Below are 13,032 nucleotides of genomic sequence, written 5' to 3'. Positions count from 1 at the left end.
AAATACTCATACAATTGAACAAAAAAACATTGCATCGAAAAGATTGGTTTTTGATTTTCAACTTTTTCCAAAGACTTTTCCATAAAAATAGGAAATTGCCAGTGAAGACCCCTTCTTGAAAAGCATTTAAACTGCATAGTCAATTCTATCAAATTTGTTGTTTTTTATATTTTTTAATGGAAATTTTCTGTTCTTTTTATTGCCCTTTATTGATTATTTTGTGAAAAATGTTTAGCTTCTGATGAAAAAATAAAATTTGTGAAAATTTTTCTAATTGTATATTGCAAAATTAATTTTTTTATGGAAATTTTGTATTTTTTCCGAATATTTTGTTTTTTTTTTCAATGGTAAATTCTTCTTCTATAATTGCAATTTTGCCATTTGTGCTACTTTTGTTTTGTTTCGTGCAAAATACTTAATTGTTAATGGAACTTTTGCATTATTTGTGGAAATTTAATATTTATTTGTTGCTCATACCCTAATTCACAAATTCCTAATTTTTAATGGAAAATTTCTAATTTTTCTTGGATATTTAATTTTTCTGCCTTTGCCAAATTCATTGTAAATATATGAAGAACATGAATATCTTTAAATTAGCAAAATTGGGCTGTCTATTTTTAAGTGATGCGCGGTCGTACAAATGCCAACTTTGTTTTATGTATAGAATAATTCTAAAAAATTGCAGAAAAACGTCATTTACAATTTGTCAACAAAACAAGGGTGTGCCCTGCCCATAACCGAACCAATAAGGGTGCCCACAACCGAATTTTGCAGCCTTTTTGTAATGTGATGAAAAACATGTTGATGTTAATATTTTAATGATAATCGTTATTGAAGCTCAATATTTTTTTCAAAGAAATCACTCCACTTTATGACACTTCGAAAACGGTTTTTTCACGTTTTGTTTTACAGCACAGCATATGGTGTTATTGTAGCAAACAAATGACAGTTGTCAGAATGCCAGCATTTGCTTTCTGTCAAAAGATACGTGAGGGTGCCCACGACCGAACCACTTCCGCTACTCTGGCATTTGTGGCAAAGGGTGAAAACTGGCAACGCAAAGTAAGTGTCGGCCATATTGCAATGGTTGATAAACTGTGCATTTTGACTGAGGAAGGAGCAACTAAATAAGATGCAGATCTCAAATGGGAAAATATGGCTCATCTTGACTAACTGAAGCAACAGTTTAATTATTATTTTCCTGTGCGGGCTCAAGAAGATGCTTCATTACTTCGCAGTCCGATTTGTGTTTAGGTACATTGGAGACGTGGCTAGCTTTCCCGATGAAATTCAGAATGGATATTTGGACATGCGGAATTACTATGTGAAAAAAAAACTTGCGAGCCCAATGTACGAAGCGTATTACAAATCAGCGTTTCAAGCTTTGGAAATTCTAATAGAGTAGAGTGGAATAAGAGAACGTTTTCGATTTTTCAAAGTTGTAAAACACAGAAAAACTAGCAACACTACATCAGTTTGACAAGTATTATGATCAAATATTGTCACATACATACATGGACCAACATTTCTGTGCAACAAAAAGGGAAGTATTGTCATGTGTAATTGTAAACGGTTTGAATAATCAACAAGGGAGATATGAAGCTGGATTATTTTCTAGTAATTTTGTTTATAATAATTGTGTTTCCGCAACTAGTATTCCATTACCTACATACGTTCAATCAACTGAACATTATACTATATAAATAACCTATTGTGTATGATGCAGAACACCAATCCGGTTGGTTTTTCAAGAGGTCAAAAACTTTAACTGAATAAAATTTGCATCTGTGGGGTAAAAGTACGCAAGGACGGGTGAGGCAAGAGTACGCATGTGAACCTTCAAGTGAAGATGTCAAACCCTTATCTCCGGTTGAAATAAAACTACTTCCAAAGCGTAAAGATTCACAACAAAGAAAAAAGGGACAGAAATTGAAAATTATCACAAGTTCACCTTTTAAGGATAAGCTAAAGTCCTTTGGTGTTAGAAAGGGCGTTTAGGGAACTTATCGCTGAAGCGAAATAATGAAATTGTATTCGGTATTATTTTACACCTAAACACCACCACCCTCGGATTTTTTTGCCCAAAAATTATATTTCGAGGGGGCAACTACAAACAATTTGGATGATTTTGAAAATTTTCAAAACATTCTTTAACAAATCCGAGGAGTTTTATTGATTTTTTTCCATTTTAATATTTATTTACCCCCCCCCCCCCATTGACCTTTCGGAGACCTGTAGGACATAATTTAAATTAAATAATTGTAACGGCCTTATTTCATTTGATAAAAAGATCATGCAGAAATTACGCAACGCTTAGCTGGAAGGGGTTTGTGAGATGCATGACGAGATCCGAGATCCATACATTTTTTAGAGGATTCATACAAAAAGTGTAAAATAGGGGGGAGGGATGATGAAATGGTCAAAATTTGTGTTAAGTGATTAGTAGACTTTCTTTAAGGAAAATTCCTTTGTTTACGCTACGCGAAACCTGGTATATTTTTTACCTCTGTTGTTTTTGTATATAAAAACAATGTTTTTTTAGTTTAATTGTTCACATTCTTAGGATTCCCCCCCTTTTCAGAGTTACGTAATCTTTGAACATTCCATAATATACTTTCAATAAACATCAATTAAATTTTATTAATTCTTATTTGTTTTTTTTTTTCAAGTTCGTTTATTAGGTAGGCTCAGGCGTGTATAACACTTTACGGAGCCATGGTTCTTTGTGATACATACAATCAATATTATTTAATTTTTCAGTTAGTAAGAGAGGGGTAGAAGCCAGCGTACTCGTGGTGACTCGAGGTTAGTTTACAATGTTTAAGAATTCTTATTTCTGTTAATATATACTTAAAACACAGGATTGGAGAATTGCACACTCTTACCCCACCCGATGCGCACTCTTACCCCATTGGTGGGTGTGTCTTGCAATTAACGAATTAGAATAATTTCAATATTTTTTCCACTGGGTAACATATAGGAGGAGTATACGAATCGTCGACATTGATTTGATATGCAGAAGCTTGCTTCGTGAGGGCTAACTGGGTCCCTTGACTGTAAACCGGAATCGCTGCTCGGCTCGCTGTATTCGGCGTCGGAATAAACCATCTGTTAAAAAGATTTTTGTTTTACTTTTGAAATATAGAAGTTATCGCAATTTGATTTTTTTTTTCAACAATAAACTCTCCATATTTGTTGCAGATAAAATGGAACGCAACATTGTCTTTATCCGCTGCAGTTGAGGAAAAAAAGTTATCACTATTCTCTTTTGTTGCTAGTTTTTTTTTTGCATTTTCAAAGACAATTAAATTCCTTGATTACTGCTGAAGAATGTCATATAGTGTTATCCCGGTTTTGTCTACCTCCGCTTTTTATCACGTTTTCAGCCCGTATTTATCACGTCCAGATTTTATCACGTTTTCGACCCCATTTTGTCAACCACAAAAAAAAATTGAAAATTCTATTCGTTCTTTTTATTATTGTATTATTTATTAGCTTCATTAAGGAGACTTGCAGCCCCAGGCTGGCTCGCCTCCTTATTATTGTAAATAATACCGCAAACAACAGCGAGTTTTATGCAACAACTTTCACCGCCTTTGTTTAGGATTTTGTGAGCCTTTCCGACAAGAAATAATGGTAACCGTTCACAAATTTTGCCTTTTCAAGACATAAAGTGGTCCTTATTTGTAAAATGAATTAAAATATTGAGAATAGATTTTTTTCCGATTTTGCCGATTTTGCTTATTTTATCACCCTAAAATTCACCAGGGTGTTGATAAAATCGGGATTTTGCTGTATTAGAATAATAAACGATATTGAAATAACATTACTTGAAACTATATGTTTGTTATTGATTTCAGCATGACGTATTCAGAGGGCCGTGGGCCACTTGTCTAATCATAAAAGGGTTGGTGACCCCGAAAAGGTTGGGGACCACAAGGTTAAAAGATCCGTGTGATGAAAAACCAAGAAAAAGGCGGTTCAGTTCAAAATCAGTCGATTTAAGTAACATAAACGTTTCGAACGTGTTGCCAAAATCGGATAAGGTCTATTGAGGATTTTATTATGCAAAGTTCTTCTAATACTATCGACAATAAATCACTGTATAATTTGCAGATAAACAGGATTCGTTGAAAAGCATTGATGAGAGACTCTGAAGCATCAGTGTTGGTGAAATCAAACAGACTCAAAACTGATATATAAACTAAAATTCAAATGCTAGGGATGTGGGGGAGTGGTGTAATACATTATCTAATGGGAGAATGCCCTTAGAGCCACTTGCTCCTTCTTATTCACGCCAACGGGAAAACATAAAATTTAAAAAAAAGTTTTTGTTTTGTTTTCAAATCATGAACTATTTTGCGATCCGATTATAGTAGTTTAGGAAAACAACAGTAAGCAAAATATAAAGCCAGCACCCTACACCAAGTTTTTGTATGGGTAGTGCAGCAGCACCGGACTGTTGTAATTCTCAGTCATAACAAGGTTCGCCGGGCCGCCCGGTTTCTTGCTGCTCTCGTTTCTTCTGCTATGCTGCCGGCTGCACGCCACATAAAATACCGCCACCAGCGCTGCACAGCCAACTAACAACAACTGCTCTGATAGAGTTCAAACAATCATCCGCCTTCCTTTGTCGAGTGGAACCCTCCGAGTTTTAGGCACGAGGAAAAGGTTGCGTAAAATCCGGCGAATGTGAATTTATGTGATGTTTGCTGCAGCAGCACAAGATCTCTTTTTCGAAAAACAATAGAATTCCATGCACTAAGCCACACATCATGCCTTCGGCGGCGTAGATGGCGGTTGATCTATACCATCTATGCTTAGGCGAATTCTGTGAGCCATATGATGCGGTATGGAATGCCGGCTTATTTGGAAGAAAATTGCATGCTTGAGATGGTTTGATTTCGGATTTATTGAACTACTTACCGTGATCTTAATCATGATTTGGAACACGTTAGTCATGTTTTCATAATCGTAACCTAGAAAGTGGTTCGTATTTCTGAAAATATGATTTAAAGTATTGTATTTTATTGCAAATTCACGAGTTCGAGCTTCAATTCGTGATGTCTGGAAAACCTCAACTTATTAAAAATAGACTTCAGAGCGCCCTAAAGCTTACTCAGCTGAGGCTTCGTTAGTGGTCGCCATTAAACTACAACATCAAACGTGCTAATTAGGATTATATAAACTAACATCGTGTCGTGAGGTGTCCACTGCATTATTCTCCCAATCGACCAAATCTAATCGTCCCTTTCACCCGTTCCCGTGGAATTCGGAGTGAGTTTTCTCGACGCAACACCGCTACGTTTTACGATTCATTCACCAGAGCAGCCCGAGGCTGGCTCGATTAGTTCGCACCTTGTCACATGCTCTGATCGGTGGTATCCGCTGCCTCCGGAGCCGCGTTTCGAAGGAAAACGGCTCGAAAGTAGTTTACACCTGAACCTACAGTAAGTTGCCCTGCCGGGACGGTGTGTAGGAGAAGAACGGGGCGGGAGATGATGTTTGCTGATCTGGAGCAGCCATCGTAACAGTTGCACAACAGCGGGCTCTGGTCGTTGTTGCGCGATGAAACTGGATACCTTTGCTCCAAATAATGCTGGATGCAATGTAAGAAAAATACCGGAACGGATTGTTAAGTGTTTGTAAGGGATAGTTTGGTATTTGACGTCATCCTCAATTATTAAGTAGGTGATGATTTTACCTATTTACACAAGTGTGGAGAATGCTGAACGGGGTGGAGTCCAAATAGGTTTTAAAATGCTGTGGCAACTCTAAGTTTCATTGATGCAAAAATTAATCATATTCATATTGAATTATTTAGACAAATCCAGCAAACAATCGCAAATGACAAGGCTGCAGTTTTGATATCAAATTTACAATTCTAACATGATTTATTTTAAAGATCTCAAATCTTAAAGGTACAGACACTTTTATTTATTAATAACGAAAACGAACAGGTGGTTTTCTTCTAGACTCACGACGTTCTCAATAGACGTGCTTAATTTATCTTTTTGGGTCTTTTGGTTTGCGGACTAGTTTCCAACAATTTGCAAACACTAATGCATCTTAACAGCTTTTTTAAGCGATCTCATTTGTCTTGCGGTTCGTCCATCAAATGTCTTCCAAATGAACCAGCGATTCGCAGCCCCTTACAACACTAATTAACGGTACAGCTGTTTATTTGTGTTTATCATTTTTCCTCCACTCTTGACGCAAGAAGTGACCGCTGTAATCGCCATAACCGCGAAGCGAATGACGATTTTAGAATACGAAGTATGGAACTGACTGTGTAGGTTCCTACGCAGCTTCGAAGTTGTGAACTGGACAGCAGTGTAGCGATTTATGTTTCTCGATTATGGCGCCAACTATGCTGTGCTGTCACATCTACTGTCGCATTGTTAGCTCATCAGATGTTTACAATGGATGCGGTGTTTTTTGTTTGGGCAGGGTGGGAACCAGAGACATTATGCAATTGAAGATTGTTTGAGTTTTGTACACTTCATTATACCGCATTTGAGAGGTAGTTGCGGAAGCAAAACTGCTTAACACCATTGAGTAAGTGATTTTTGTATTCAGTATGTATTGATGTTCTGTAGATCATATTGGCCACGGAACAAGTTTATAAAAATTTCATTCAAAGTTGCGTTCAGAACACTCTTACTTACTTGATGGGCTGCAGCTCTTCGATGAACCTACGCCGAACCTAGGCCAATCGCAGGTCCTCTTCAACTGCAAAAAGCCATCGTGTACGCGGCCTCTTCCGGGTTCTCTACTAAATATTATTTTCACTTGACGTTCTTCCGGCAAACGAACAACGTGACCAGTCCACCGTAGTCTTCTGTGTTGTATAAGCTTAATAATATCCAGCCCTTTATACAACTGGTACAATTCGTGATTCATGCGGCGCTGCCGTTCTCCTGTTTACCGTCGAGTATTGTCCGCAGCACCTTACGCTCAAACACTCCGAGAGCTCTCCGATCAGCCTCCTTTAACGTCCATGTCTCATGGCCGTATAAAGCCACCGGAAGAATCAGAGTAGTATACAGCGCGAGTTTTGTTTTCGTTTGCAGACTACGGGACTTAAGCTGGTTACGAAGTCCGTAATAAGCCCTATTTGCAGCTGCAATACGCCTTTTCACCTCGCGGGTAACATCATTATCGCACGTCACTAATGTTCCAAGATACACAAATTCTTCTACCACTTCAAATTTTTCACCATCCAGCACCATTTCGCTACCACCACCACTAATGAACCCACGTTGATTGCCAGCGACCATGTACTTCGTTTTGCTGGAATTGATGTTGAGTCCAATCCTCGCTGTCTCCCTCTTAAAAGGCACAAAAGCCTCTTCCACGGCACGGCGATCAATCCCGATAATATTGATATCGTCCGCCAATCCCAGGAACATATGCGATCTTGTGATAATATGTGAGCGCTATATTGAACAGTAGATTCGAGAGTGCATCACCCTGCTTTAATCCATCTAAGGTAACAAATGACGTCGATATTTCATCCGCAACCCTTACACTTGATTTCGATGCGTCCAACGCTATACGAATCAGCCGTATAAGATACGCCGGAAAACCATGTTAAAGCATAATTTGCCATAATTCATTCCGTTTGACTGAATCGTACGCCGCCTTGAAATCAATAAACAGATGATGTGTCTGCAAGTTGTACTCCCGGAATTTATCAAGGATTTGTCTCAGGGTAAACACTTGATCCGTCGTTGATCGGCCCTCACGAAAACCTGATTGGTATTCGCCGACGAAGGTTTCTTCGAGCGGTCTCAATCTGTTGAACTGAATACGGGACATAATTTTGTACGCCGAATTAAGGAGGGTTATTCTTCGGTAAGTGGCGCACTTCAGTCTGTGCCCTTTTTTTTAAAGAGAGGGCAAATGAGGCCGTCCGACCAGCTAGCAGGCATTTCCTCGTCTTCCCATATTTTCGACATAGTATGGTGCAGAACTTCATAAAGCTGCTCACTGGCATGTATGAGAAGTTCAGCCGGGAGTTGGTCCTTCCCCGCAGCCTTATTGTTTTTCAGCTCTTTAACAGCTTTTTAACCTCATCTAGAGTAGTTGACTCCACAGCTTGTCCATCGTCGCTAATATTTATTCTGTTCACCGATGCACTGTCACTTCCACTATTCAACAAAGTCTCGAAGTGTTGCTTCCACTTTGCAGCCACTTCGGTTTTATCTGTCAGTAAATTCCCTTGTTGGTCGTTGCACATGACGGGAGATGGCGCTGTTGACAGACTCATAAAACCTCCGCATATCGTTCTGCTCCATTTTTTCCTGCGCCTCACTAATAACTTGTTCTTCGTACTCTTTCTTCTTCCTGCGGTGGGTTCGTTTTTCGGCTGCTCTTGCTTCCTTGTACCGATCTCTTTTCGATCGGGTACCCGACACCAACATCCGGCTTCTGGCAACGTTCTTCTCGTCTGTCACTCTCTGACACTCCACATCGAACCAACCCGCCCTGGGTCACCTCTGTGCAGTGTCTACCACTTCTCGTGCTGTTGTGCTCATATATGGTTGATGTTGTCGCTAACGTTGATTGCACTTATCCGTTCGTCGAGTGGCGGTCCTCAGCTGATACTCCTTCCGCCGACAATCGCTGGATATTGTAACGCATCGTTCGCTGTGATCTTTCGTTCGATACAGTTGACAACCGTAATCTAGTTTTACTGACAACAAGGTAGTGATCAGAGTCAATGTTCGGACCTCTGAATGTCCGCACATCGATAACATCCGAGAAATGGCGCCCATCCACCAGAACATGGTGTGTCTGGTTGCAAGTATCACCATTTTGGTATCTCCAGGTGTGGTTTCGGATATTTTTTCGTGCAAAGTAGGTGCTACTGATGGCCATCCCTCCGGCAGCAGCGAAATTTACTAGCCGTAGACCGTTGTCATTAGTAGCGGAATGAAGGATCTTCCTACCGATTATGAGACGGAAAAAGTCCTCTCTACCGACTCTCACGTCATGCTTTGGGCACTCTCTTTTATGATTATCAAGATATTCATAAAACGTGTCCTTCACGTTGTCGGATTTATCGTTTATCGGTGCGTAAATGTTGATTAGGCTGTAATTGAAGAATTTGCCCCGTATCCTCAATACACAGATTCGTTCGCTAATGGGCTTCCACCGCATTACTGGCTTCATCTGCTTGCCCATCACTACGAAACCAACTCCATGCTCTGCTTTTCCGCCGCCGCTGTGATAGATGTTATACTTGAATGCAGTGTTGGTCGTGGGGTCCACGGCTCGGAATTCATGTCCTCCGGATCTAGGCCATCGGACTTCTGGAAGGGCGGCCACGTTCCCCTCCCCCTTCTGCAGTCCACTCCCTCTCCGGGTTCATTTGGGGTCCTGACATTCCAGGTACCGAGTTTCACATCATAGTCCTTATTTCGTTGGGGGGTCGGTTGCCAGAATTAACGTTCTTTTTCTCTTCTATCTCAATTTTTCGTGGTAATTGAGAGGCTTCAGTAAGCTACCTTACCGGGGTCGCGTTACCTACATCGCGATGATGGGGCTGCCACCTTAGGTATAGCTGACTCGATACAGCATTTCGTTAATCAGCCGCTGGGTACCAGGCAGACACTATTTTAGCCGCATCTCCTGGTGAACAGACGCTCGAGGCGTACCTTCTCACTCTAGCTGATGCCAGAAGGACAACAGTGCCCAGGCTGCACTACCAGCTAAGTACACAATCCTTAGCTGGCGGTCTTTTGTCATCGGACGACCCGTGGAAGCGTGAGATAGGAACTTGTGGGGACCAGAGCTCTGTTAGGCGTTACTTCCTTGATGTCAACCATTTTGCAGCCCACTCACTACCTTGAAATTTCGATAGCATGTCCCGGGCGATGTGTTTTGAACTAAAGTTAAGCTAAAGCTAAGCTAAAGCTAAAGCTAAGCTAAAGCTAAGCTAAAGCTAAGCTAAAGCTAAGCTAAAGCTAAGCTAAAGCTAAGCTAAAGCTAAGCTAAAGCTAAGCTAAAGCTTAAGCTAAAGCTAAGCTAAAGCTTAAGCTAAAGCTAAGCTAAAGCTTAAGCTAAAGCTAAAGTTGTTAAAGCTAGCTTAAGCTAAAGCTAAGCTAAAGTTGCTTAAAGCTAAGCTAAAGCTAAGCTAAAGTTAAAGCTAAGTTAAAGCTAAGCTAAAGTTAAGCTAAAGTTAAGCTAAAGTTAAAGTTAAAGTTGTGTTAAGCCAAAGCTAAGCTAAAGTTAAGCTAAAGCTTAAGCTAAAGCAGCTAAAGCTAAATTAAAGTTGTTAAAGTTAAGCTAAAGTTGTTAAAGTTTGCTAAAGCTAGTTAAGCTTAAAGCTTAAGCTTAAAGCCCCAGCCCCCAGCCCCAGCTGTGCCCAGCCCCAGCCCTGCCCCCCAGCCCCAGCCCCAGCCCCAGCCCCAGCCCAGCCCCAGCCCCAGCCAGCCCAGCCTGCCCCAGCCCCGGCCCAGCCCTGGGCCCCAGCCCGGCTCCAGCCCGGCCTCAGCCCACCAGCCCCGCCCAGCCCCCGCCCAGCCCCAGCCCCTCCCAGCCCCTGTGCCCACCAGCCCCACCAGCCCGCCCCAGCCCTGGCCCTGCCCTGGCCCAGCCCTGGCCCCAGTTCTGCCCTGGCCCCAGGGCCCGCCCGCCTGCGCCTGCCCCACCCCCGCCCCAGCCTGGCTCAGCCTGCCTCTCAGCCTGCCCGCCTGCCTGCCTGTCTCAGCCTGCTCAGCCCGCCTCAGCTCCGCCCCCAGCCTGGCTCAGCTCCGCCCAGCCTGGGCCCCAGCCCTGCCCTCAGCCTCAGGCTCCCAGCCTGCCAGCCTGCCTGGCTGCCTGCCCAGCCTGGCTCAGCCTGCCTGCTCAGCCTCAGCCCGCCTCAGCCTGGCTTTAAAGCCTGCTCAGCCTGCCTGTGCTGCCTTAAAGCCTGCTTAAAGCCTTGCCTCAGCCTGCCGTTCTTAAAGCTAAGCTAAAGCTTGTTGCTAAAGCCTTTGCTTTCAAAGTTGCTAAAGCTAAGCTAAAGCTAAGCTAAAGCTAAGCTAAAGCTAAGCTAAAGCTAAGCTAAAGCTAAGCTAAGCTAATACTATGTCAAAGCTTGCCACTGTGGATGTAAATATTTTAATTTGTTTGTTTTTTTTTGTTTTAATTAGATTTCATTTTGATTGCGTTTGTTAGAGTTCTTTTTATATAAATGTAGATTATTGTGATCGTTTAAATAGGTTTTTGAATAAAGTTGGCGCCAGAGGCGTAGGTGAAAAATCAGAGCGGTGGCAAGAGCTACGGCGTTGCCTTGTTTTGGACGAAAAAGGTAGACAACCACGAACCGCGAAAAGCATCTTGCAACCGCTTTTTTTTAACTAATTTTATTTGCTTATTATCTAATACATGCATTCATCTCTTAGACTAGGTGTTCCGTGTTTTCTTAACACTATCATCCTTATTTGCTATGTCATATTTTTAGTTAATACATTTATATATATTATCAATACATTTCAATTGCCTCTGGCAGTTAGAATTTTTTCCTCTGGTTGAATTGAACCATGTAGGAATTACAATGTTTTCAACTTAAACTAAACTTAACCTATTTTATACTAAGGGTACAAGGAGTTAATCGTTGCAATAGAAGATTGCAACGTTTTTTGTCTAAAATTGAAATTATTTTGTTGGACATTTGTTGCAATGTCTCAATATTAGAAATTTAATAAGTTCATTGGTACTATACCACGGAGGAGAATCATTTTCAAAATTTTATTTTAAATCCTCTGAAGTGCCTTCTTTCTGGTATTGCAGCAACTAGTCCATATTGGCACAGCATACAACATGACTGGTCTAAAAAATTGTTTGTAAATCAAAAGTTTGTTCTTAAGACAAAGTTTTGATTTTCTGTTTATAAGTGGATATAGACACTTAATATATTTGTTACATTTGGCTTGAATGCCTTCAATGTGACTTTTAAAAGTTAATTTTTGATCTAGCAGAAGTCCTAAATATTTAGCTTCGTTAGACCAATTAATTTGAACCTCATTCATAGTGACAATATGCTAAAAGTTTTCGAATAAGAAAGTCTCGGCTTATGTGGAAAAATGATAAGCTGAGTTTTGAAAACATTCGGGGATATTTTCCTTTTTTGCAAGTAAGTGGAGAAAATATCCAAACTTTTTGCAATCTACTACAATGACACGAAGGCTTCGCCCTTTGGCTGTAAGGCCTGTGTCATCTGCAAACAAAGATTTTTGGCACCCTGGTGGTAAATCAGGTAAGTCAGAAGTAAAAATGTTATACAAAATGGGCCCCAGTATGCTGCCTTTGGGGAGACACCAGCCTTACAGGTAATCTATCAGATTTAGATAGACCTGCAGTGAGCGATCTGATAAATAATTTTAGATCAGTTTAATGATGTACAGAGGAAAATTAAAATTCATCAATTTTACAATCAAACCTTTCATGCCAAACACTGTCAAATGCTTTCTATATCAAGAAGAGCAACTCCAGTCGAATATCCTTCAGATTTGTTGAGCCGAATTAAATTCGTTACTCTTAATAACTGATGGGTGGTTGAATGCCCATGACGAAAACCAAATTGCTCATCAGCAAAAATAGAAGTATGCCAATTGAAAACATTTGTTAAATATATTAACTAAAGGATAAAGAGCTCTCAGGAGCTCTTTATATTTTTAAATTTTCTAGTAATAGATCTCACTTCATCCAAATTAGTTCCCAACGATGGGTCAAAACATTATCTTGATTGAGAATGTCTTCGAAACCCGTGTAACCTGATCCTCAATTGACTAGTGAGACCTAGACTAAAATTATGGGCACTCTCGAACTGCTGAGCAAGTTTTTGAGCCTTTTCGCCATTTGTTAATAAAATTTTATTTCCTCTTTAAGCGCTGGAATTGGCTTTTGAGGTTTTTTAAGAATTTTGTTAATTTCCAAAAGGGCTTGAACTGGGATCCAACTTCGAGACATTATACTCAAAGTTGGTATTTCAGAATAGCGAAACGTTTTTAATTTCATTTTGCAAATCTCGCCAAATAACTT

General features: G+C 40.5%; 2 protein-coding genes across 2 annotated transcripts in view; both read left to right on the top strand.

Moving 5' to 3' along the window:
* LOC134206871 (uncharacterized) overlaps positions 1-13,032 on the top strand; it is a 274,559-nt gene that overhangs the window by 138,858 nt on the left and 122,669 nt on the right. The window lies entirely within an intron of this gene.
* Positions 958-10,964, top strand: LOC134207228 (uncharacterized). Its single transcript, XM_062682950.1, has 2 exons — positions 958-1,062; positions 10,323-10,964. Exons 1-2 carry the CDS (start codon positions 958-960, stop codon positions 10,962-10,964), a joined length of 747 nt encoding a protein of 248 aa, XP_062538934.1.

This window comes from Armigeres subalbatus, chromosome 1, assembly GCF_024139115.2.
Source record: "Armigeres subalbatus isolate Guangzhou_Male chromosome 1, GZ_Asu_2, whole genome shotgun sequence".
In the NCBI taxonomy this organism is placed as follows: Eukaryota; Metazoa; Arthropoda; class Insecta; order Diptera; family Culicidae; genus Armigeres; species Armigeres subalbatus.
This window is presented reverse-complemented; position numbering and strand designations above follow the sequence as displayed.

Excerpts from the sequence above, each read along its gene's own strand:
- LOC134207228 (XM_062682950.1), top strand. The coding sequence starts at position 958 with ATGCCAGCATTTGCTTTCTGTCAAAAGATACGTGAGGGTGCCCACGAC. Across the intron at positions 1,063-10,322 it reads GTGAAAACTGGCAACGCAAA|TTAAGCTTAAAGCTTAAGCT; the intron begins GTAAGTGTCGGC and ends TGCTAAAGCTAG.